We start from the raw sequence: 25,181 nt of genomic DNA on the forward strand, positions 1-25,181 counted from the left end.
GCTGGCTGACAGTTCCTTGCTTTACTGATTACTTAATAGTTTTCCCAGGCACTTGTTTTACTTGCATCTTGATGGTAAATGTTACTTTTTAGCAAGATATAACTTATTAATGAAATCATAAAATATTTCTCTTCATGGTTCTTGACCAATGTATGTGAAATGCCTGTAAGTTTTCATTTAATTTCTTAAACTAATAGCTGACAGTTTGGTTTTTTTCCTATTTGAGCGTATGTGGATGAATGATACTAGTTAATTTACTCTTTTTTTTTTTTCTTTCTTTACCTGTCTAGGATAATCTTTTCTTCCTGGGTCGTGACAGATTATTACCTGTTTGTGTTCAATGGGACGACGAATTCACTTTGTGGTTGACCCTCAGGGTTGGTGCTGCATGGGCCTGATTATCTTTGTCTGGCTGTACAATACAATCTTCATTCCAAAAGTAATCCTTTTCCCTCACTATGAAGAGGGACATATTTCGGTTGTGGCAATTTTGTGTAAGTCAATTTAACTTAGCTCTTTTTTCTACTAGTAAGAATAGTATCTTGGGGGAGTAGTTAACATATATGAGAAAGGTAAGAAAAAAAGAATAAGGTGAAGGGTAAAGATAAAGGATGAGATAAAGGATAAGAGTACTGGGATGCATCCTACATTTTTGTGTGCTGAGAAGTTGAGACTTCATTCATTTTGGAGGTGTTATGGTAAAACTTGTTTGTGTGTAAACTGGAGAAAAGCATTAATATAGCTTTCAGATCCTGTAGCTAGAACTTGTTGACAGAATTTGGGGTGGTAGTACTGATGGTTGACAAACTGAGTTTTGTTAGTTTTGTCATACATCCCTGGATGGGTCAGCTAATACGAGTTACACTAACAGGTTTTGCTATGGAAAAGGCTTGAATTGTAACTGGAACCAGTTTTAAAGTGAAGGTGGACTATTGGGAATGTCCTTTCACATAGAGGCTTTGAAGTGTATAATGATTGGTGCTTGCTTGATAAGAGAGCGGAGGAACTTCTTAAATACAGTAGTAAGGTCATCATGGCATCCTGCTTGTGCTATCAAAACAGTGTTCACCGCTACCTTTTCCTCTCCCTTTTTAAGACTGGGGAATACTTAAAATTGTAGCCTGTATAGTACCAAAAATATATCTGGAATTGAATGAGAAGGCTGAGTAATTTCCAACTCAGTGCTGGATCATCTATGTTTTTGATGCAGTGTACAGTAGATATTTTGTACACCTGAAAAAGGCTAACAAATGCTTATTTATTTTTTTCAGGTTATTACTTCTGCTCATTGTTTTGTATAGCTTCATTACTAAGAGCCTCAGTAGCTGATCCAGGAAAGCTACCTGAAAACCCAAAGATACCAATTACAGGTACATTAAGTTGTTTCTGTATAATTGAATAGAAATTATTTTGGTGTCCTCAAAATATTTAGTAATCAATTTGATTTTGTGAGATTTGATGGAAACCACGAGCTGTCTCTGCTGAAGCCTATATTGTTAGTGAAATTAAAATCAGTATGTCACTGTTTTTGACTTGTAAAATTCTAGCACTTTCCCTTGTGTAGACTCAAACCTTCTTTTTCAACAGTTGTATTCCACCAGAAGTTTAGTTATGTAGGAACTTCTAGGAAATTTTTCCATGGGAATAGTTTGTTTGGATTCTAGGCTTTCAAACATATTGCATATACTTCTAACTTGGTAATATTTAATCAAAAATGTTTAGAGATGGTTAGTCATTATAATTCTACAGCTTTTTTCTAAGTAATGTATAAGATGTTGAAAGTGGTGGTAGAAGGTACTCTTACACTGGATTTTACCTGTGTGTTTTTTACATGTTTTTTTCAGTACCTCATGTTTGTACGGGCTGTTAACCAAACAAATGTGATGCTAATTACATTGTGTTGCTATAGAGTAACAGCTTCACATGTGAGAATTCCCTTCTGTCTTTGTGAATTTATCCCAAAATTCCTGTATGGTATCTGATGCTCCAAAAATTGGGGGGAATTTGAAACATTAATAATTCTTCACAGAGAAACCAATATTTTTATGACCTATTTGATGCTATTAAAGTGCTTGCCTAATGCATAGAGCTTTTACATAGTGGCTTAGAATGGAGTAGGTCTATTAAACAGCATGAGCTTTCTCACATTAACAGAAAATGCATTTTGAATGTAGAAAATGTATCAAATGCGTTGAGGGGTGAATATTTCAGTCTTGTCTTGCAATGTGGTGGATGCCAGCAGTAACATTGTACTCTTTCTTCCTGATGTTAGTGAGAATCTAGAATGGTGTGTTTGGAAACATGATCTGTTTAGCCTCAGCACCGATGTTATGATGTGCACAAACTAGGCAGTAGATAGTACGAAGGGACATATCTGTCTGGGATTCAGGTGTGAAACACTGATCACAGAAAAAGTCATGTCAGTTTTCTTTATGCTCAGGGTAGCTGAGCCTCTGATCCGGTAAAATGAAAGGTGGCTCAGACTTGTGTTCTGCAGTCAGAGTTCTTGCTGCAGGAAGAATAACATGGGTTCTGCAGCCTGAGCTGGAGAATGAAGACATGCAGTACATTTACAGAAAATTACGTTTATGACTGAATGTTCATTTACCTGCAAAATACTAGGACCAGTACAAATTCCCTTTGTGCACAAATGTTTCTTTCTCTTTTAAGGGATCCCTTTGAATAGCTCTCCAACCTCTTCATGCTCCATTAATTTCATATGTCAATGATACTTTATAGATACTTCTGAAGATGGAACACTTAGGCTTGACTGTGACAGTGATATTATGATTTTGTGTGTGCTGTGTCAGGGATTTTGTACTTTCTAAAGTAGCACTTCAGTTTATTGGTATTCTCTACATTGACAGGAAGATACATTTTTGCATGGTATAAATTCTATTAAAAAACGAGGTTGGGGTGTTTCTGAACTCTACTGGTCGCTACCCTATTAGGGAGTGACACCTTTGTGACACTGGATTTATGGGAACAGATTGTAAATAATTTTCCATCTGGCATTATTACTAGTTTAATGATCTCAGATATTGAGCTTCTTCACTTCCAGTGTCCAAATGTTATTTTGCAGCAAGAAAGACAAGACTAGAGCTGCCTGCAGGTGGCTCAGAAGTGCTATTTTTAACTTCATTTTGTTTACACAGGGACAATGCTTTACCATGTAAAATTTCGGAATGCCCTACTCTAAAAACTAAGCTTATTTATTTCCCCCCTGGGATTTAAGAAATTTCTCTACATCAAAAAATTCTACTTAGGTAAAAACAACCGAAGTATTTAAGACTCTCAGTCACGCACCTATTTTCCTTAAAGACAGAAAATGCATGCTTTTGTGAATGGAATTATTACAGTGTTGGTGTGATTTGTTTCCTATGTGAAAATGAACTTTCTGAATATATAGTAGAATTCTCATTTTCAAAGTTTTCCTCTAATTTGGGTGGTGCAATTTGAAATAAATGATAGCTAAGCTGAGCTATAGTAGCACCTGGTAGTTTCAGCTGCTCAGTAACTCTGGAGATCAGCTTAAAGAATTTCACATTAGGCATTCAAAAATAGTGTATATTTTTAAAAACAAGCCTATCCTCAGTCTTTTCTTTGGTTGACTTAAGTGTAAAATTGAATGGTGTGAGATGCACGTCTTAAAATGCTTTGAGATGGAAGATGCTCCTGAAGTGTTCATTGTGTATTTTATTTTAGTTAGCTAGCTGTGACAAATTCAAGTAGCAGTATTTCCTCAGGAGGAAGGGCAGGGAGATTGTGCGATAGTTCTGTCTAGCAGCTATGTCTTTTCACAGTAGACATGTAAGAAAAGAATTGAATTACAGTCTTCCTTGTTTGAGTGACAGCTGTTGTGCTGTAGTAGTTACTCCCTAGAAATATATAGGAGGAGAGGTTTTGGAAAAGAAAACTGGCACAGACTGGGAGTAATATTTTCCAGTTTAATTGAGGTGACAGTGGGGAAAAAGGTTTTTTTATATGCTGCTTACCCTTTGCAGGTCATCGTAAGTATTTTTTTTCTCTTTGAATCACTAGCATGTAGATTTATCATGAGCATGCTGTACTGAGTTTAAATCTCTCCAAGGTGTCTTTACATTTTCACCTAGAACGAGAATATTGGGAGTTATGTAACAAATGCAATATGATGAGACCAAAGCGTTCACACCATTGCAGTCGTTGTGGACATTGTGTGAGGAGGATGGATCACCACTGTCCGTGGTAAGACCAGGACATTTGTTCTAACAATCTACTGTTGTTTTAGTGAATCATTTCAAAGTTCATGGTCTTGACTTTTGCTCATTTGTCATATTTCTTTCCCAGTAGTGCTTAATCGTTTAGGCATTTAGAGCAGGGAAGGAACAACTTTGAGACATTCTTATGTCTGCAAGTAAAATTGGCGGTAAGAACTGTTGCAGTGTAACATTTTATCATTGTCAAATTGCTGTATGCCATATAGTCTCTGAAAATTCACATATTTTGTTTAAAGAATTGGAATTTTTACTCCTAAAACTGATCTCAACATAATTAATTTGTACATTGCAGATTTATTTCATGAGAATTCACATATTTTGTTTAAAGAATTGGAATTTTTACTCCTAAAACTGATCTCAACATAAGTAATTTGTACATTGCAGATTTATTTCATTTGTTGCAATTTGGTTTCTGATGCTGGAAAAAAATATTTTTTGTAGGAAATTAAACAATATTTATGTTTCTGAGATTGAAAGAAAAGATTATAATTTCAACATAAGAGGGGATGCTCTTTATAATAATAAAAATCATTATTTCAGACAGTTTTTGGTTTTTAGTTTACTGAGTGTCTACGCTGAGTAGAAAATATTATTGACTCATACCATGCCCCGCTTGTCATAGCCTCTTTGATTTTGTAGTGAAATTGCTTATTTTAGTGTTCTTTAACTAGTTTCAGTCAAAATGAACTAATCTGGCTGAAATTCTCTATTTAAACCAATTGTTTGTAGCTTAAAATGGAAATAAACATTTCTGTCAGTAGTTCTGAGGTATCATTTCCAGCAAGACAGCAATGATGAACTGCAGAGGACAGAATTGACATCAGGATCCTCTTATGTTGATTTAGCCATTTTTCAAACTACCCTTTTTGTCAATCATTACTTCAGAATATAGTGCCAATATAGTGCTTTTGTTGTTATGGCTTAGCTTTGTACTGATGTCTGTGCCAATGCTTGTATGAAATTGCACCCCGACCACATTTTTTGCATCAGTGTAACTTCTGTGAAGCAGACTAGACCTAGCTTTCAAACATTTTGAATCTTGTACTTAATATTTCTAGAATCCTTGTGATTCCTGTACTTCTTCATGTTGGAGTATGCAGAAGTAGTTTCTGAATAGAGATGCGTGTTCTGTCTTCTGTTTCTTAGGCTCCTTCCTAAGTCATGCTTATTTGTCATTGGGGTACCGTGTGGTCACATTTATTTCAAACCATTTATTTGCATTTCCAGTTTTTGCACTCTATGTGGTTCACAAACAGTGAAATGTGTTGAGTAGCAGAAGATAATAAATATTACTATGAAATTTTGCAGACTTAAAAAATAATTTTTGTTACTTGAGTTTTACTTAACATTGTAGGAGTATCTTTGCTACATGAAGATACGGAGAAATAAGTCTCCTGTTCTAAGCAGTGATCTCAGTAATGCAACCCGCACTTTAAGTGGCAGTGTGAGGGAACCACCCTTTACAGTAACTGCCATCTCTAACATACAGACCGTCACTTTGATTAAGAACGGAGTGATGAATCAGTAGTTCTTATGTTTGCTCTATGGAGCAAATAATCATGGCTTCTCTTTTTCACAGTATTGTAACTGCAGTGATAAAGTCTTTATATTTCTGTCTTTATATATACACTTTGTTTCTCTGCAGGATTAATAATTGTGTTGGTGAAGACAATCACTGGCTGTTTTTACAGCTATGTTTCTACACTCAGATCCTTAGTTCCTATACGCTGATACTTGATTTCTGCCATTACTACTACTTTTTCCCTCTGAAAAAGGAAAACTGGGTAAGAATCTGTTTTCTCTACAAAGTGAATAAATAGCTACTACTGCAGTGTAATTTATTTTGATATCTAGTTACTATACGTTTCTTCTGGCTCAGTTGTTAACAGTGGAGAGTTCATGTAGATGTATGTTATCAAGTGAGCAAACTGATTTATGGTAAGTAACAAAATACCATTCTGAAAGGGTATATGATTTCTGTGTCTTAACAACACAATGTTAGTTTTCTTAGAAATCTAGGAAGGGAGGACAGAACCAGTTAGGTTCGTTTATAAGTGATTGGTGAGTACCGGTAAGAAGCAAGTTAACTACTTTAGGTGTATTAAAATGTCTTTTTACTTTCTCCAAAGTAAATCTATCCAGAGTATATAACTATCCTAAGTCTCTATTTAAAAATGCTGATCTTGCTAGAAAAATGAGAAAAAAACATACAATCATTCTGAAACAAGAAAAATGTACATTGGTTTTGAAGCAATATTTTGTGTTGCTTTGAAAAGGTAGTGTGGGTTAAAGGAAAATTAAGTTTGGTTTGTTTTACTTGGACTCTATGCCATTATCATATTCCAACGTCTTGTCATCAGCAAAATGCAGTTGAACACACAAATAGAGAAAATGGACTTACGGATTGGAATAGAGTAAAAAAAAATAGAATTTTTTCCATTATGGAATTGAAGTTGTAAAGTCTCTGTGTCTGGTGCTTATTTATGCCTATTATCTGTAATGTTCAGAATACTCCAGAGTTTTGCTTGAAAGTTGCTGAATGCTTGAAAGTGCTAGAATAGCAAAATTGATACTCTTTCTTTTGAAGAAAATGTTACGAGATCTTGCTCATAAATAAACATAAAAACTTTTGCCTAAAATCTGAAATGGACTTTGTATTTATACTGGACTATAATGAGTAAAGGTGCACTAAAGAGAAAAACATAGAAAACAAGTTTAAAACATATTCAAATTTAGATAACATTCCAGGTGTGCTAAGTGAAGAGACTAAGACTATCCCAGAAACTGGTAGTGTACTCTAGATTTTGTTCAGATTTTTTCCAAGTACTGAAGTGCTACACATTTTTTTTTATTCCTTGTTGATGTAACATACTCTCTGCTGGTGACATCACACCCATCTTTCATGGTGCTGGAGACTGGCCTTTGGTTATGGGTAAGGCAAGTCCTATTTTCCATTTTGTTGAACAACTTAAGTTTGTTGTATTATTCTTTTATCCTAAATGGTATAAAATAAGAATATTAAACGTCCTGAAAAATTCTGCTTCTGGAAAAGAATGCCCTCCAAGCTTCTAATTTGCTCCTGTATCAGTCTGTAGTGGACGTGATGTTCCCAAGAAAGCGTATGTGAAGATGTTGTGTCAAAAGAGAGCTGAAAAAGTAGGAAGGCTGTACTCCTTGGATCATCCAGAACTGATAGAAGTGTTATATTCAAGTTGATAGATACCAACTTTTCATTACATGGAATGTACCAAAGTTGAGGATTTTGCAAATCTCTCTTAAAATAGCTTCTATTCTAAAGGGATTTCGTTGTTTTTTTTTTTTTAATTTATATGAATATTTCCATTTAAATGGTTTAAGTGACTGTAGACATATGGAAAAGAGAAGAATTTGCTGTCTGCTTGGAGCATCTTTTCATAGACACTGCCCTGTAAACTGAGACAGACCTGTAAAATATGTCTCTTAAAACGGGGTACTTGCACTTTGCACTTTTTTTCCATTTTTTTGCAGATGGGCTTTTGGTATTCACTTTGTTTTACAGGCATTGTGAAATTTGAGGGAGGCATTTTGATTGATTTATCTACATTCAAATTAAGAGAGATATGAAATTGCAGTCTTTCTGTATTAGTGAAGAAACCTGTTGTCTAAGTAAAATTTCTTACGGATATGTTACATTTTGGGTTTTTGGAAAGTTAATGTTTTTTGAAAGGTAACTAACTGTAAATACCTTTGCTTCTAGTTTCAGTGGCTTTGTGAACTTCTTTTTAATTTATAAACTAAGTTAACCTACTCCATTTCTGGCCATAGTAATCTTCTATACTTCGTGTATTCTGAAGGCTTCTCGTGCACAGAGTTTGCAGGTTTCAAGTGCGATGGCTTCTCAATGATACTAATCTGAATACTGGATTAGGTATTGCAGTGCTTCTAGAAGAAGTGTTATTTTCCAAAGATAAAATCTTCGTCTGAAATAGGTGCTGCTTCTCTAATAGTGTAATTTCATGGTAGAATATTTCCTTTTTATTGTGAGAGTCCCCTGAATTCTCTAACGTACTTTAAGTAATTACGCTGTGTTCAGATAATGAACCCAAGTTCTGCTTGTTAGCCTTGCTTTTTAAAAACAGGATGAAAGGGAACCAAATTATTTGCTTGGTCTGTGTAAGAGAGGAAAAGGGAAATCATGTTTATTTCAGATGGTTTACAACCTCTGAAGAGGTAATAATAAATAGTTATTAATAATAACAGTTCAAAAAATGAATACGTATAAAACTTTGTTCTTGATGATTTAACTGGATTAATTTTAAGTCTTTTGGAGAGAGACCTACTTTTAATATCTACCCTTTAGAAGATATGACAGTTTAGGAGGCAGAATACATACTCAATAATTATATTAACCCAGTTTAATGTAGTTACCTGAAGAGTGGATCAGGTTTGCATGTTTGGCTGCCTGAATTTATACAGCATCACGGAAAAAATGGAGTACTTCGTTCTCATTAGTTCTGTTTTGTTTCAGCTGTGGGATTTTTGGCTTTATCAACTTGCATACGTGGACACTTCAAATGACACTCTTCCTTTTAAACATGACGTACAAGTATCTAAAGGGTGGGTTGAAGGAGGATGGAGCCAGGCTCTTTTCAATGGTTCCAAGTAACAGGACGAGGGGCAATGGGCACAAGTTAGAACACAGGAAGTTCCGTTCAAATACACGGAAACACTTCTTTACGGTGAGGGTGACAGAGCACTGGCACAGGCTGCCCAGGGAGGTTGTGGAGTCCCCTTCCCTGGAGATTTTCAAGACCCGCCTGGATGCAGTCCTGAGTAATGTGCTCTAGGCAATCCTGCTTTAGCAGGGTAGTTGGACTAGATGATCTCTAGAGGTCCCTTCCAACTCTGATAATTCTGTGTGTGATTCTGTGAAACAAGTGAATCTGTGATATAGTATATAACATTCTGTGCCCCAGAGAGATAAATAAGTTTACACCATATAGAAAAACTTAGTAGACACAGCAGGTCTGGTCTTTCAGACCTTTGATAAGTCTAGTATTACACTGAATAATATTTAGCTTTCTCAGTTTTTCAGCTGCAGGATTGGGGGGCACACACTGAAGTACAGAAAATTAAGAATAATTTGTTTGGGTGCCTAGTCAATATATCATAGAATTGTAGAATATTTTGGGTTGGAAGGGACTTTTAAAGGTCCAACCCCCCAGCAATGAGAAGGGACATCTTCAACTAGATCAGGATGCTCAGAGTCCAATCCAGCCTGACCTTGAATGCTTCCAGGGATGGGGCATCTACCACCTCTCCAGGCAACCTGGGCCAGTGTTTCACCATCCTCATTGTAAAAAAATTCTTCCTTATATCTAATCTAAATCTACCCTCTTTTCTAATATGTTTGTCCCTGTCTTTCTTAGAAGTCCCTTTAAAGTACTGAAAGGCCGCAATAAGGTCTCCCCAGAGGCTCCTCTTCGCCAGGCTGAACAACCTCAACTCTCTCTGCTCCAGCCCTCTGATCATTTTTGTGGCCTTCATCTGGACGTGCTCCAACAGGTCCGTGTCCTTCCTGTGTTGAGGACTCCAGAGCTGGATGCAGTACTCCAGATGGGGTCTCACCAGGGTGGAGCAGAGGGGAAGAATCACCTCCCTCAACCTGCTGGCCATGCTGCTTTTGATGCAGTCCAGGGTACTGTTGGCCTTCTGCAGGCCACGTCAGGTCACGTCCAGCTTTTCATCCACCTGGAATATATCTGCCTGGAAGGTGACATCAGAGCCCCATTAAACTGATTTTTTTTAAAGTGTTGCTAAGGACATGATGCCATATAACTCCGTGCCACAGAATAATTTGTCAGAATTATGTAATTCTGACAGGACCAGTGGGCAGATTTGCTTACTATTAGTTTTTTAGGGAAGCATCCTGCAAGATTCTTTTAGTCTATCTATATCAAGTAAAGATGAAGTACCACAGTGTTTCAGAAACTGCAGTACCTTCTACCTTTGATGGAAGCACTATTCTTTGTCAAAATTTGGCCTGTAACCAAGAGCTTACATTTTCTGAATTGTCAGGGGCTAGTGTTTAGCTCAGATTCAGAAAACTGGATAATTTTTTCTAAACAGCCATCTGGAATTAGCTTACTTCCTGCTCATTAAAAATACTTGTCAATTTTTTGGCAGTGTGCCTTCATCTTAATTTTTATTCTTTGGATATAAAATAGTACATAACACAGGAGCTGTAGAATTAAAATTGCTTTTAATGCTGTTGTGAAATAATCATTTTATCACAGTACTGATGAGTGCATTATGAAAATATGATCACTGCATGCATGCTAGTATTTCCTTCTGAATGAAAACTTTTTTTTTTCCTAAGCTTTTATCTTTAAAGGCTTAAGTAAGAAAAACCCAAACATTTTTAGTTAAGTGTACTAAGCTAAGGGTGGTAGCTTTAAAGCTAATGGGGAAGCCATTTCAATGGAGATACAATCTTTCAGCTTCAGGTCTTAAAGCAGAACATTGCATCATAGTATTCATGGCTCTTGTAATTGATACTGTCAGAAAGATGGATTGTGGTTATTGCTTCTGTTTGTCCAGCAGGAGGAGTACAATTACTGCTAGAAATGAAGGAAATGGTAATTAAATTGTCTATGTGAGATCCTAGCAGAAGAAAAATAGATAGTTTGAATAAAACAGCATATGAGTTCCTCTGCTAGCTTTGGTGATTTTTAGAGGCTAAGACTAGAGCGTACTTAATTTTGCATGTTCATTAAAAAGCATCAGGGTCAGGAAGTCTGTATCTTTTAGGAAGTAAAAAACCCCTTTGCTCTGGTTTAGTTTTACTTGGTTTCTGGTTCTGCAGTTATCCATTGTATATTATGAAAGTATTGTTATTTAACTAAGATTTTAAGTGTTCTGAGCTCCGTTGCTAGAAGGAGGAGGAACATGATGAAGGAAGCATTGTGGCAGTATCAGCCTGCTCTGTCTGGGACTCAGCCTTCCCAATTCCAAATAAAAGGTGTTGGGAAATATTCATTAAACTTTGTGAGAAGATTATTTACAGTGATACTTATTTCAATATTATGTATTAATGAATATTAATTAAAATCTGGAAATATGTATCATCCACAGTCTATTTATATTGCAAAGAGAATGTAAAGAAAATCTTTTCTCTTAGGGTCACGAAATGACCTACAGGATGTGAGATTTTTTAGAAAAATAAGAATACATCAGAATTTTCCTTCTCAGTGTTCTGCAAAACTGACCTAACCTTGCTCTCTTCCTCTATAATTATAAGGACAGTATGTGGATATTGAATTAAGTTTAGAAAGTAAATACATGGTCTGTAGAGAAAGGATAGGAATGAATGAGAGGATAACATTTTGCTAATACTTAATATATTGCTAGTGTCATTTTTATGCAAAGATTGTATGGCCTTCTCTTAAAATCTGTTCTAGTCTGAAATTCTTTCAGAATTATCACTTTGGATTGAACTCTATGTATACAACAACTTTTGGAATCAGAGTCCATTTTCACTTTAAACCACATCGGTCATGAATCAGACTGGAAATTTACTCATTTAGTAGACCTGAAAATAGTCCTGAATCAAAAGGTGTTTTACATAAACATCAGTTGTTATTAATCATAAATATCTCTACAAAAGGGCTTATTAGAATGCAGCTTGTGTTCTGTGAATTCTTGTTTTTTTTTTAATGGGTGAATTTTCTCCTTTGTGCCTCTCTTTCCTCTTTCTTCCTGCAAAACCTGCAGTCTATACTTTTTCTTTTGCTTTTTTGAATCTGACAGCCTGGCTTTGTTCTGTGTTCTGCACTGTTTTTATGATAGCCAAGTTGATAGACTGACTTCATCACCAGACTGGGACAGACATCCCAAGCATTTTCAACTGAGAATAGACAAGCAGGTTAGCATGTGTTACATGAGGTATACTTTCCCCAAGAGAAAGATGAAGTATCTTAACATATTTTGTTAGTGTATTAATTTCTGTGTATATCATATTACAGTAAAGAGTCAAGATTGAATAAATGAATCTTACATTGTAAATTAAAATTTATGAAGATTGTTTTTTGCTTTGTCTCTTCTGGAACAGAAACAATAGTCCCATGTTGGTCCTACTGAGAGCTCAGTCCTCTGTACAGTGTGCTGTTTGTAAAGGAATACTGTAAACCCTTGAAAATAATACCCCAATACTGCCTATGACAGGGACCCACTGAATGTTTTCATGCTTTTTTTGTTGTTGTTGTTTTGTTAGCAGGGTAAAAAGAAAGTTTAATTTGGAAGTAGTGGTCATTTCATTGAATATCATCTTGGGCTGGACCCATCATTGCTTTTGACTTCTGTATGATAGCGTAAAGCTGTAATAGCTGTTTTACTAGCCCGGGGTAGCATTCGTTGTAGGGATCATCCGTAACGATTGATGCTCACAAATGAAGACGTGGCATGTGTTTTGCCATGGGCTTGAGGAAGTCTTATGTGCATCTGTCATGCGTACTGGCTTTCTGTGGAATGTTTTGGTATTGCCTGTTAAGATAAAGATGCCGTATCTCATGGTTTGTACTCAATTCCTTGACATAATCCTACAGGCCTACGCTTCTGTTCTTATTTTGTGACGTTTCTGTTTTACACATTTCTGTCCATTTTTATAAGTTGCCAAGAAACCTTGCAGTTTGACTGGGTGGATGGAAGTAGTGGCTAAAGGGAGCTTAACCATTAGAACAGGCAACAGCCTGGGGGGTGGGCACATCTGAGCTGTGTAGGTGAACCTGCTCTGGCAGGGGGATTGGACTAGATGATCTCCAGAGGTCCCTTCCAACCCTAACCGTTCTGTGATTCTGTGATTTCTGATATAATAAAACAACATATGTATGAAGATAAGAAGAGAAAGTATTTTAGAGCTAGTAGAACTTGTGTCTTACCTTGCTTTTCTTTAAAGCTGTGGTGGACTGGTGGAAAGGTAATAAAGATTAGTATGAATGCTTTTATTTTGAGGTGATTTGAATTAACTCATTAACTTAGTGAGTAGGGTTTAAAAAAATGGAAATGAAGCATATATTTTCTACAGCAGTAAGAAAGGCCAATACTAACAAGAGCTGGCTTACCAGTTCAGAAGAGACTGGTAGAGTTTGCTTTTTGTTTAGCTGGTTAACTAGTGATTTCTTCTCATTCATTAAATACTGACTTTCTTCACAGCTTTAGTAGCCAGTATAAAGTTTTTTCCTGAGTTTATATTTTGAACCTTCATGGAAATAATTTAAATCTAAAATCGGGCTTCTTTACTAAATAAAATTTGCTTTTACTATTCTCTGTTTAATTACAACCCAGTATTCCTGAATCTAAGAATTCCTCTTCCTTAAGTCCTACTGGTTGAATGTAAAGAAGGAAAGATCAAAAGCAGTGTTTTGGGTTTTTTTATTCAGTTCACTTTTATGTTCTGGTTGTAATTTAAAGTTTACTTGAAAGGTTTTAATAGTTTCCTGCTGTGATCTGTCTTTTCTAAGTGGAAAAACAGATGTGTACATTCAAAAGACAGCCTTGAGAACATAATCGTAACTTATAAATAAGAGAATGGGTGTGTTAACTCGTTATCAAAGGGTAAGATGGGGTGTGAACTTGCAGTACATCTACAGTAACTGCCATGTACAAATGTTTTCCTGTGATAAAAATAAGGTGTTTTATCCTTTGAAAAAGATATATAAAACTCTCTTACACGTTTCATATTTTCTGCTGGGTGAGAGCAGGCTTTCCAGAGCAGCTGATACAGTAAATTCATATCCTCCTGTACCCTGAGGCAACTTGGTTGTGCACCCATATCCAGATAATCCACTTAAGGCTGAAATTTAAAACATGAAGATAAGTTTATGTCGGATAATAGGCAGCATTACAATGAGACCAATCTAATACAGATACTTGGATTTTGTATGTACCATCATCAAAAGTCAAGCTAGGAATGTTATTTTTATTACAAAAGAGGTGATGTTAAAATGAAATTTGTCATGGCTGGGAGCTGAGATAAAGAAGTCTTATAAAAATCAGACTGTTTAACAGAGTGGGTTTCTTATGTTTTGGAGCTTGTGAGTAGTAATGTGGCACAGTTTGAGATGGAAGATTCAGGAATAACCCATTTGAGCTTCATCTATTCACAAACCTTAAATAACTGAATACGTTTGGTTTTTTTTTAACATTCTGGCGAAACCCCCCAACTGTTTACATGTATAAATAAAAGTGTATTGGTTTATGGTTTTAGCACATAAATGTATCAATGATTTGCAATGTAGCTCAAAAATCCAATATTTGCCTTTAGTTGTAAGTCTTAGGGAACAGCTCCTATCTAGTGTTTCCACTTGGTTCAAAGACTTAAATTAATTTGTAAGTGCTAAAGTCTCTCTCTTCTTTCTGTCTTGTTCTAGGATGTTTTTGTATTTAGACATGAACTTGCTCTCCTAAGAATATCTGCCTTCATGGGTCTAATAATATTAGGTGGAATAAGTGGACTCTTTTACACTCAGCTAATGGGTATTTTCACTGTAAGTATCTAATTTTAGAAGTATATATTAGTTTTATTTTCAATAAAATTAATAAAAGCAGAAAAGCAGAATGCATTTAGAATAGAGAAACACTTGCAGTAGGAGGCACCTATTTGGTATGTGCTCTGTCAAGACTCTTGTCTCCAAGGAAGTCTTAAGAAGCCTTGTAACAAACAAGTGTCTAATAATTCACCAATCAAAGCAATTTCCTGGTTTGTATTAGTAAAATATAACCATACGTTGTCCTGGAATTGTGCAGTGTACAAGGTACATATTTGTGGGTTCTGATTTTTGTTTTTATTTTAAACTGTTATGTGCCCTGGCCTCAATTATACTTTGTGAGTGTGGCCCACTGATAAATCATACATTCTGAGAACACAGGCATTTTTTAAGTATTGTAATAAATATGCTTACATTCATATCTCTTCAGTTACTGAGCTGTGGAATGGGATCATGTACAATTTACAGTCCAAATGCGTATTGTGTATTTAAAGGTACAGAAAAAAATCCTCTGCATGGAAAAATTTTCCATTTAAATGAATTTGGTAATGTAATAAATATCTACAAGAAACAAGCTTTTGTTGCTGTAACATCCTGTTCTGGACATTAGAAGTTAATCACTGACAATGAATTCTTTAAAGTTATCTTGAGAATCCATAGAAGTGTTTGAAGTGCTGCAGTGTTGAACAGAGAGAATACATTAGTTGGATCTGTACGTGTCTGAAAGGCTCTATGACCTGACCTGCAAAACTTTTTTTTAAAGACAATAATGTACAAGATGACAGCATCTTTGTGACTGCAACTGATTGAGATCTGCCTGAGATTTCATTTTGGGATTATGAGGGTTTACACAGTATTAACCTTAGTAGGTGCATAATGGAAAACCTCCTAACTGTATTATGTATTATTAATTCCTTTGTATGGAATAAAGGAGAAAAATTACTGTATAGTTTTTCCTTCTGCTAGATAAAACAATAATATTGCTTATTGTTTTTATTGTATTACCTTCACTTGAGTTTACTACCTTTTGCTCTTTGTGTGACTGTAGCTATGTTGTGTATTATTTTTGCAATCCTCCAGCTGCACTGCCAAACTGCTTTCTGCACTTTTGTCAACCCCCAGGTCTACAGATTTATCTTTAGGCCCATTTACTGTGTGCCTGATTTGTTCCAGGGTCTTGCTGACAGGTTCTCACCTCCCTGTTTAAATGCTGGCACACAACCTTTGTGTCTGTGTCCTCTAGAGTTTGGATTTTTTTTTTTCTAATCTAATACTATGCCTTGCTGGGTATCTAGCTGGAGCGGTGCAGACATCTTAATTCTGTTCACCCTTACTCCCAGTAGTGGGAGAGACAGAAACTCGGCGAGCCTTAGAGTTTAGATGCTGAAATATAGATGTCTTTTTAGTCTCTGTTAAATGGATATATGAGAAGAAATAAAAAAACATGTGATTGGTACTACACTAAAACACAGAAACTATACAGAACAAGGAACAAAATCTAAGTCTACCATTCTGTTCTCTGAAGCTGGACTAAATTTTGGCAGTGGCTGTCAGCATCAGTTGGGATGAATACATGAAATAAAAACTCTCAGACTGACCCTGATTGAGGAACGACTGGGATTGTTTAGCCTGGGATTGGATATTAGGAAACATTTGTTCACTGAAAGGGTTATTAAACATTGGAATAGGCTGCCCTGGGAGGTGGTGGATTCGCCATCCCTGGAGGTGTTTAAAAAAAGGGTAGATGTGGTACTTAGGGACATGGTTTAGAAGTGATTTTGTCAGGGTGGGTTAATGGTTGGACTTGATGATCTTAAAGGTCCCTTCCAACCTCAGCAATTCTATGATTCTGTCAGATACAAGTGAAACTTGGGACATCTCTGTTCTGACACAGGATACCAACTGTACTGCCTCTGCAACAGGCATGAATTCCCAGTATGTTCTTTCACAGTTCTGAGCCTTAAGACTGTCTGGCTGCTACCACCACTGCAAACTCTTATAAAGTGCGGTGAAGCCCCTTTATTCTATGTCAGTTGTATAATATATGGTGAAGTACATCCCATTGCACTTACTGAGCTGGCCACTACCCTGGAACAGATGTGGGCTAATAGCGTTTTCAAGTACAACCTCCTTTTATGTACGCAAATCATAATTCAGTGGATGGCTGAGCTTCAGTATGCCTGGATGGTCTCTTTTGTCCTCTTTGCCAAACTTTGTGAAACAAGCACACCACAGTAATTGCAGATACAGAGAGGCAGCTGCTGGAAAGTGTGTATCTTCTGCATTAGGGCTTCTCATTGCACCTTACCTGTAGCAGTGGGGCTATTGTGCTTGCCTCATGTGGACAAGTTTTTACATTTGAGATTGTTGGGTTGGGATTCCTGGGGAAGTAGAAATCCATTACTGGGATCTCCAAACTCTAATTTATTCACACCATGTGGATGCTGTTGCATGGACTCATTGAAGAACGTAGGTCATCTAGTCCATCCCCCGCTCAAAGCATTTCCATGCCAGCAGCACAATTCCTTTTCATCCTTTCTTCATGAGTATAGAATTGGCAAGAATAAACAATACAGTCATTTGGAGGAAATCTGCTTCAAATGAACAAAGCCAAATCTGTTCAGTGAGGTTGTGCTTAGTCTGCAAGTTGTATCAGAAAATCTTTCTGTACAAATGTTTTTTGTCAGCATTGTAGTGTGGGGATTTGCTGCCTCCACAAGCACTAACTAACAGCTTTGGCTAGCCAGTGGAAAAAGCAGAGGAGAGGGCAGTAGGTGAGTGAGTAGTTTCTCTGCAGGATCCCCAAAGTCACACCTATGATGCATAGAATAGGGAAACAAAGAAACCTTTCCATAGTGCTGAGGGCACAGAGTGGAAGACATTCAAGTCCTGTAGAAGCAATGAACTATGATCACTAAGAGGCAGCAATGTTCCTGCTGTGTACTGTGCTGGAGTTACTCCTCAGCATTTAACATTCCTGTATAAACTAAGCAGATTGTATCTGAAATGGGCTCTATTTAAAATAATTAATTAATGATGACATTAAGCTTAACTTAGTATAAGGTACAGGTTGAATTCTATAACAGCATAACACAGTCATTGAAGTGTGACAGTGCAGACCTGAGGTTAATTTAAAAGAACCTCAAACACTTGAAGGCATAGATATGCACAGTTAAAGCATTCATTTTTTATTATTTGCTCCATAGCTATTCTTGAGAGCATTAATTTCAGTGATAGTTGACGCTGCCCAGAGATGTGTGCAGGAGAGGCGGACAAGAGCATGGGCCTTTTGAAAAAGGTGAAGCAGAGCAGCTCTTACTTGTGCTTGTACAGGAAAACAGATAATACACATTTTCCTAGTTCATGCTCCATGCCTGTTTGCAGTTTAACATCAGGCCAAGATTAGTTCCACAGCTCCTGGATAAAATTTATTTTTAAATAATAGGGACAATCAGCATTGCAGCTCTGTGATCTAAACTGTGACTGATACACGCTGTTGTGAAATTATTCCAGCAAGTTCAGGCTTGTTGGGGTTTAACATTATTATTTACCTGTATTTCAAATGCTGCCAAATTGTATTTTTGGAAAGAAAAATAAACTCAAGATTTATCAAACTTTGACCCTTTTGTAGCAAAACTTCCTGATTCTCCATAGAGCGAACTTGCGTGACCGTCATTATGTAATTTTCCAGAAACCAAGCCAATAGTTTTGTCTAAGTAATATAAAGCTAAAACTAACTTTTCCTAGGAATATTGGATGTGCATATTAAAAAGATCCCCAGTTCTTGGTCTTTCAGTGTCTTCTACATACACAGAATGTGCTCTGCTTATTGTCAGTCTCACAGAAGTAACTAGGGATAAAGAAACTGCAGACTTGTTCATCCACCTTTAGCATCATCAATAACAAGGAACTTGGCGCTGAAATGGCAACTTCTCCATTGTTTATGGTTGATTTCCACAGTCCGATGGCTCTGCTCAGATGTGAAGTATTGGAATTTAGTATGCATTATGAAGCATGATACATACCCTTGGTCAGAGCACTCGTGCTGATTCTTCATATTTACAGAAGTTTATCCTTTTGCCACTGCAGCAACATAGATAAAGTTGAATGCATAGAATTAATTTGCATTAAGTGACCTTTGTATACAGCATTTTTATAAGCAGAGTTGCTCTTTATTGGAGTTGAGCTAAGTGATAACTTGACAAGTCATAACAATGAGCAGAAGTTTCTTAATAGGTTTTTAAGGGGAAATACTGGCATTTTCTCCTCTGACAAATTTTTTCAGAAGTCAAAAAATGTTGTCCAACTGAACATCTATATTTGATATACTCCAGCATGTTTCTGGAACAGGGTAATAGCTAAAACAGGAAAGCAAAGCAGTGCATTATGAAGCGCAGGTGAAATATTCTGCGATGTGTTCTGGCACTTTCCAAAATTCGGTGCTGGTGTGCATTTGACTGACTTTCTGTACATGTCATTGCATAACTCTCATCGGCTGTAATGGTAGATTCGTTATGTAAAAGTTCTTTAAGAAAAAAACCTTGTAATCTGCTGTTATTCTGCTTCATGTGTGTTCAGCAGGTACAAAGATACTTGGAAAACATGTGCTCTCTGGTAAAAATGAAAACATTGTAACTTGTGTACTCAAATTTGCCTCTTGCACAGAGAAGGTTCTAGGCTGTACTGCTTGAGAAGGTGATTAACAGACCAAATTACCTAACACACAGTAATTTCTTTGAGTATGTGTTCTGCCTCTGTTATTGTGGTATCACTGTTAGGGTATCATTAGCACAAGGCTTTTCCTATCTCATCTGGAGGTCCAGGAAGCCGAAGAGCAAGGGAGGTGACTTCCTACAATGAGAGAACAGCTGGTTGGCAAAAACTGTCCTTAGAAGAACTTTTGACATGAATTGTTCTGATGAAGAAGGGAGCAGCTGAGGTGGCCTCTGTATATGAGATTAGTGCTTTCTCCCTAGAAACTAGCATATGTGAAACACACTTCTAGCAGAAGGGGCTCATGGCTCTTTTCATCCTCCTTTTCCAATTGCTTTCCCCAAGCTCTGTTTGCCTTTACTCTCATCATCATCCTGAATTTTAACACTTCTTCCAGCATGTACCTGAGATTGCTTTTGGGGAATGTTTATTTGGAAACTTTGGAAATAGAGGTTCACTCCAATTCAGAAGTCTCTGAAATTTAAGATCCTATTTTAGGAACCTTAGGATCCAAAGAAGATACTCTTAAAATCTCAGCATAACAATTAGTCCTCTTACTTAAAATTTTCATGTTTCTACAGAACTGGGTGAAAGAAATCAGTCTCACCCATGAAGAAAGCACTGTCTAATGTGATTTCCAAGATGATCATGTATTTATATTGAAGGCCTGCTTATCTTCCATGCTTGGTGCTTGCTTTTCCAATTCTCTATTCCCTGTCATTGCTTATAGTGCAAATTTGAATTTTATATTCCTTAACTGGAAATGAGCCTGTATTCTTACGTTCCCAGGCATCATGGTGTTCTTTTAATGGCACTGCTTGAGAAGTAAAAGCAAGCTTAGCATAAAACAGTAGGGAAAAAAAAAACCGCAACCCAACAGAAAAGGTTTTTGTCAGTTGCACCCTAGAAAAACTAAATGTTCTTCTACTGAGAATAATGCTTTTTTTTTTTTTTTGGCATATTATTGGTACCCATTGCTTCAGACTACTTCTCGCTGCTTGTACTCCCACAAGGAATTGTTCCTCTTTTGCCTCGACCACTACAGGATAACAACATAGCTCTAGTATGGACACTTTCAAACTCCATGAAGATAGAGGCCTGTTTTTTTTATTTGGTGGTTTGTGGTAGATACTAAAAGTACTATTTACAGATAAATTATCATTTTGCTTGAGATAGTTCCATTTCAGAAAGTTTTAAATTTTCCACCAAAAAAAATCCAAAACATCCACTATCTGATGCCACTAATGCCTATACCTATTAGTGACATTGTATTGCAATGGCAAATGCAAAGTTTATCTAGAAAACAATTTTTTCTAGAAGACATACTTAACCGAGAGGAAAATCTTGAGGAGGACATGTCTGTGTTACTCAATTTTATTTCCAATTACTTTTTTCTGTAGTTATCCTTATATCAAATAATAAAATTTAATTGGAAGCTAAATCAGATGGTATCCAGAAAATTGCTTGCTTTCTCAAGACATATTTTCTTGACATGTGTTTTTTAAGAAGTCCTCTCTCATTTGGTATTTTTATATGTAACAGACGTTTGTTTTCCTTAAAAATGCATAACTAGTCTATTTATTCATTTATTCATAGGAAAAGGCATAAATTCACCTAGAAAAAGAAAGTTTCTTTTATCAACTACAGATTGCTTCTGATTTATAATTGTAGGAGGTAAAGAGCTCTTTTAAAGAGGTGGAACTGTCAGGATGCTTGAGTGTATGTTAGTACAAGACTAGCCCTGGTAATTGCATTTCTCTCACTCGTGTTCCATTTTTGCTTTGAGGAAGAACCTCTGTATGTCTTTCATGTCACTTCAACAGTTAAATGATGTTAAAAAACAGTTTTTTATTTATACAGTAAGATTCTGACATCAGTTATGTTTGATCTGCAAGGCATTACTGTAGAACAAGTAATAAATAATATGGCATGCTTTTTTAAACAATGGCTTGTCCAATTATTCTGATATTTGTTCATATCTAGTGAGGTTTTAAATTGCACCAGACACTACTAAGAAGTATTCAGTTTGCTGACCTTTTTAAAGGCTGGTACCTTTTGCATATGTGAGGTTTTCTTCTTGAGATCTTTGTTGTTCTTTATTTTGTTGGCTGCCACCTGTCTGAAGCAATCAGCCACTTCTTTCTCTTCCTCTGTACAAAAGGAAAATCCCATCTTCCCATGGATGGTGGAAGGTAACAGGATAATCAGTTCAGCAGTGATCCTCTGATGTCATTGTGGGAGCCCTGTAAAAGCGGATTATCTGTGACCCAGATAAAATAATTAGAAATTACTTGGACACTTACAAATAACTGATCTACTAATCTCATTTCCAAAGTTGAAAAAGGCTTGTCTCTCAACGTAACACTACCAGATGTTTCCGTTAAACAGCATCCTTTGCAGAGACTAATCTGAACCCTAATTTTAAAGGATTACCTTTGATTGTTTTTTATTTCAAACACTAAACAGTTTGTGTTTTCATTTTTCCATATGTTCAAACGAAGTATTTCTATGGAATTAAAGAAATTTTCTTCATTTTTTCCACTATAGTCCCTCAGATATGATTTTATGTGATTTTTGTGTGTCAGTATTGCAGATAAAAACTTTTAATTAAAATTATTTAGTAATTAAGTTGTTTCTCTGGGGCAGACCTGTGTAATGGATGGGATTTTATAAATTTAACAGATACCATGTGGTCTTTGTGCAAGGTAGTGGATGTATTATCATAAACTAAGTGGACAGTGACTTTATTAATTTAATTAATGCTACCAGGGTTTCCTGTTAATTAACTGTTTGAATGGTTTACAGTGATACGCCAATATCCTGGTGCATCAGTACTGTGTGGATGTGGTAGAGAGAAATTTCCCCTTATTTGCTTTGAGGAGGATGGAAGGGAAAATAGTTTAACAGCTGGTGTTCAATGGTCTGTCCGGTGCACTATATGATGCCTACTACATAAATTTTTCCGCTTAGAAGCATTTTAAAGTGTTGATATTTGTTATATGCTATGTTTTATTATTGTTGCGATGTTTCTCCTTTTCACCTTCAAGTAGCAAACATTTTTCACTAGCTATTTTTTGTTGTTCTCGTAAACAGATCCATCTCCACATTAACGTCTTGACCTTACTGATTCGTATATTTTAACTGTTTTACTTAGTGTGTCTGACACTTACAGTGAGCATGTAGTAAGGAACTTCATTCATTTTGCTCAGGGCTTCTTCTCAAAAGAACAAAACCTTTCTTTTAAGGAAATTGTACAAATTAATTTTCTAATATATTTATCCCAAAGGAATATTTTCAAACAGTTAAATTTCTTTGGGAGTATCATTTCATTTAATAGTACAATGCAAAAATGAAATGCAAACAATAAAAATGCCACTGAAAAACTTCTTTGCATATTTTCTAGTGTTGATCCATTGCTGTTTCAATATACGTGTGCACAAGTGATCTGGTTGTACTAAAATGCTTTTTGTCTTTAAAAATAAGTATCTTATAATTAAAAATATTTGTAATCATATCTTTAATCAGATAATCTATTAAATACTATTTTGATTAGTGAGATGCTAAGGGCTTTTCCTGTTTTTTCAAACATGACAGAAATGTAATCAAGGAAATATTAATCCTCATAATTAAGTTTAGCACAGAAGAAATTAGGATTGGAAGGGGAAATTAGGATTCCCAGGCAAATTTATTCTTTACCTGGCCATAATAAAGTGTAAGATATAAAGTAATTGTACAGGAAAAGCAAAGGGTATATAAACTATAAACTCAAATAGTAATTTGAAATTAGAGATGTAACAGAAGATAAGTTCATGTTAATGTTGTCTGTCTCTATCTTCCCCATTATTTTTATCCTTTCCCCTTTTCCTGTCTCTACCTTTAATCCATCTATAGGTAAATCTCATATTAGAAGACTGGATAAAGTCCTATAAATTAAATTTTCAGCAATTAGCAATGTCCTGGTCTTTGAATGGGATTTCGCTAACTGTGTAATGTCTTTTGTACCTGTACCTTATTTTTTCTCAAATAGACTAACAATTTTTTTAACATTTTTAATGAATGTATCCTGACAGTCTTAAACACCTACTTACCTTCAAAATAAAATTTTAGTTTATTTAAAAAACCTCTTTCATGAGGTATTTAAAATGTAAGAATAAATTCAAGTTTAAGAGACTAAGTGGCAAAAGATCTCATCTGTTTTATTTAGATCACTACATAAAGTGAGAGTACTTTTATTGAAATTAATTATTTACAATATTATTAAGGAAAAGCATAAGTTGGAAAATTTAATGAAAGAGATTTTATACTGTGCAGAGAGTCAAAAATATCATGCCAAAAATATCCCCTGTTCACACAAGGAGGAATTCCTTTTACAGCTCAGTTATTTTTCTAAACAGTAAAGGAAGTCCCTTTAACCAGTTGAAAATAAGTGACTATAATAATGACATTTGAGTGTTCTATGGGCTGAGTACATTTTGTTTAAATGTTGCTCGTCAAATTTAGACATCGGACCAATTAAGTGACTTCCATGTGAGGGAGGTGAACACCTAGCCTTCCTAAGCATTTTTTTCTTAATATTTTTGTCTTAAGAAGGTGTTTGTAAGTATCAAGAAAAATAATACGTTTTGTCATGTGTCTTGCTGTCATGCAGCTCTCTGTGCCTAAGACACCATGGATTTGAAATAGACTGAAGAAAAGAGATCTGTTTGTATCCACTTCTTTGTAGATGTGTTCCTAATCTGTTACCAGAGGTTTTCTTTTAATTGAATCATTTTCTAATATCTGACAAATACACTGGAAATCTTTTCAACTAAATTCATCAGAGCATAGAAGAGTGTAGGAGTATTCCCTGGATATAAGCTAGTGTAGCTTCATTTTTCATTTTGCACACAATTCTCTGATTTAGAGATTTAAAGTTAAAACTGAACTAGTAATTTTCAGGATGAACCTAATTTTAATTGATAAAATTAATCATATGATCTTATGTGAGAAGTCCAGATTAAGAAAACAGTGCTAAAAAGTGACCAAATGTAAACTGAAGATGTAATTAATGCAAAAAGGGAAAATTTCTGAAAGACAAAGTATTCTTTCTATGAGATGTTCAGTTGCTCACCTGTCACTTACATACACACAATGAAAGGATGTTAGGTAGAGGGAATGAAAAAATGTATTGTTCAGATAGAAGACATGTTGTCTTGCAGTTTCGAATAAAAGCAGTGGCTGCAAATCCAGGAAGGCTTGCAAGATTTGTTTGTTTTTTCTCTTTCTGCTTTATCGTACTTTCCTGCTGATTCTTATATACTGAGTATTTGAAGATACTATATTAAGGAACTGTGGCATAATGTTTACATTCTTCTATTGCAAGTATTAAATAGACCTGTATTGATTACATGTCACTTTAAGCAAACAGAAGAAAAATTGAACCAGTGATTGTGGCTGCATGCTTTGGGGTTTGTCCTGTGTGTTACAAATTACAGCATCTCCTTTGGAAAACCTGAGTCAGTAAGAGGAAAATACTCTTTCCATGTTCTTCTTCCGTGATAATTTAGTTCATGATGAATCCCATCCTATAGCACAGTTTGTTAAAAGGTGCATGTGATCTTTTTAAAAAAAAAAACTTTTTTTTCAGGCAGTTGGTTTTGCTAGTTAAAAATATAGATGTAAAAGATATATTCCTATTAGTAGCTAACAC

General features: G+C 35.7%; 1 protein-coding gene across 1 annotated transcript in view; it reads left to right on the forward strand.

Annotated features, from left to right (window-relative positions):
• Positions 1-325: 325 nt before the first annotated feature.
• ZDHHC21 (zDHHC palmitoyltransferase 21) overlaps positions 326-25,181 on the forward strand; it is a gene marked incomplete at its 3' end in the record, with an annotated part of 29,440 nt that continues 4,584 nt past the window's right edge. Inside the window, exons 1-5 of the mRNA XM_082497173.1 lie at positions 326-494; positions 1,272-1,370; positions 4,113-4,224; positions 5,902-6,040; positions 14,663-14,779. Of these exons, the coding sequence (XP_082353299.1) occupies positions 341-494; positions 1,272-1,370; positions 4,113-4,224; positions 5,902-6,040; positions 14,663-14,779 (621 nt within the window). The 5' untranslated portion in view covers positions 326-340. The remainder of the gene's footprint in view (positions 495-1,271; positions 1,371-4,112; positions 4,225-5,901; positions 6,041-14,662; positions 14,780-25,181) is intronic.

Source organism: Vanellus vanellus (genome assembly GCF_965231255.1).
Source record: "Vanellus vanellus genome assembly, chromosome: Z".
NCBI lineage: Eukaryota > Metazoa > Chordata > Aves > Charadriiformes > Charadriidae > Vanellus > Vanellus vanellus.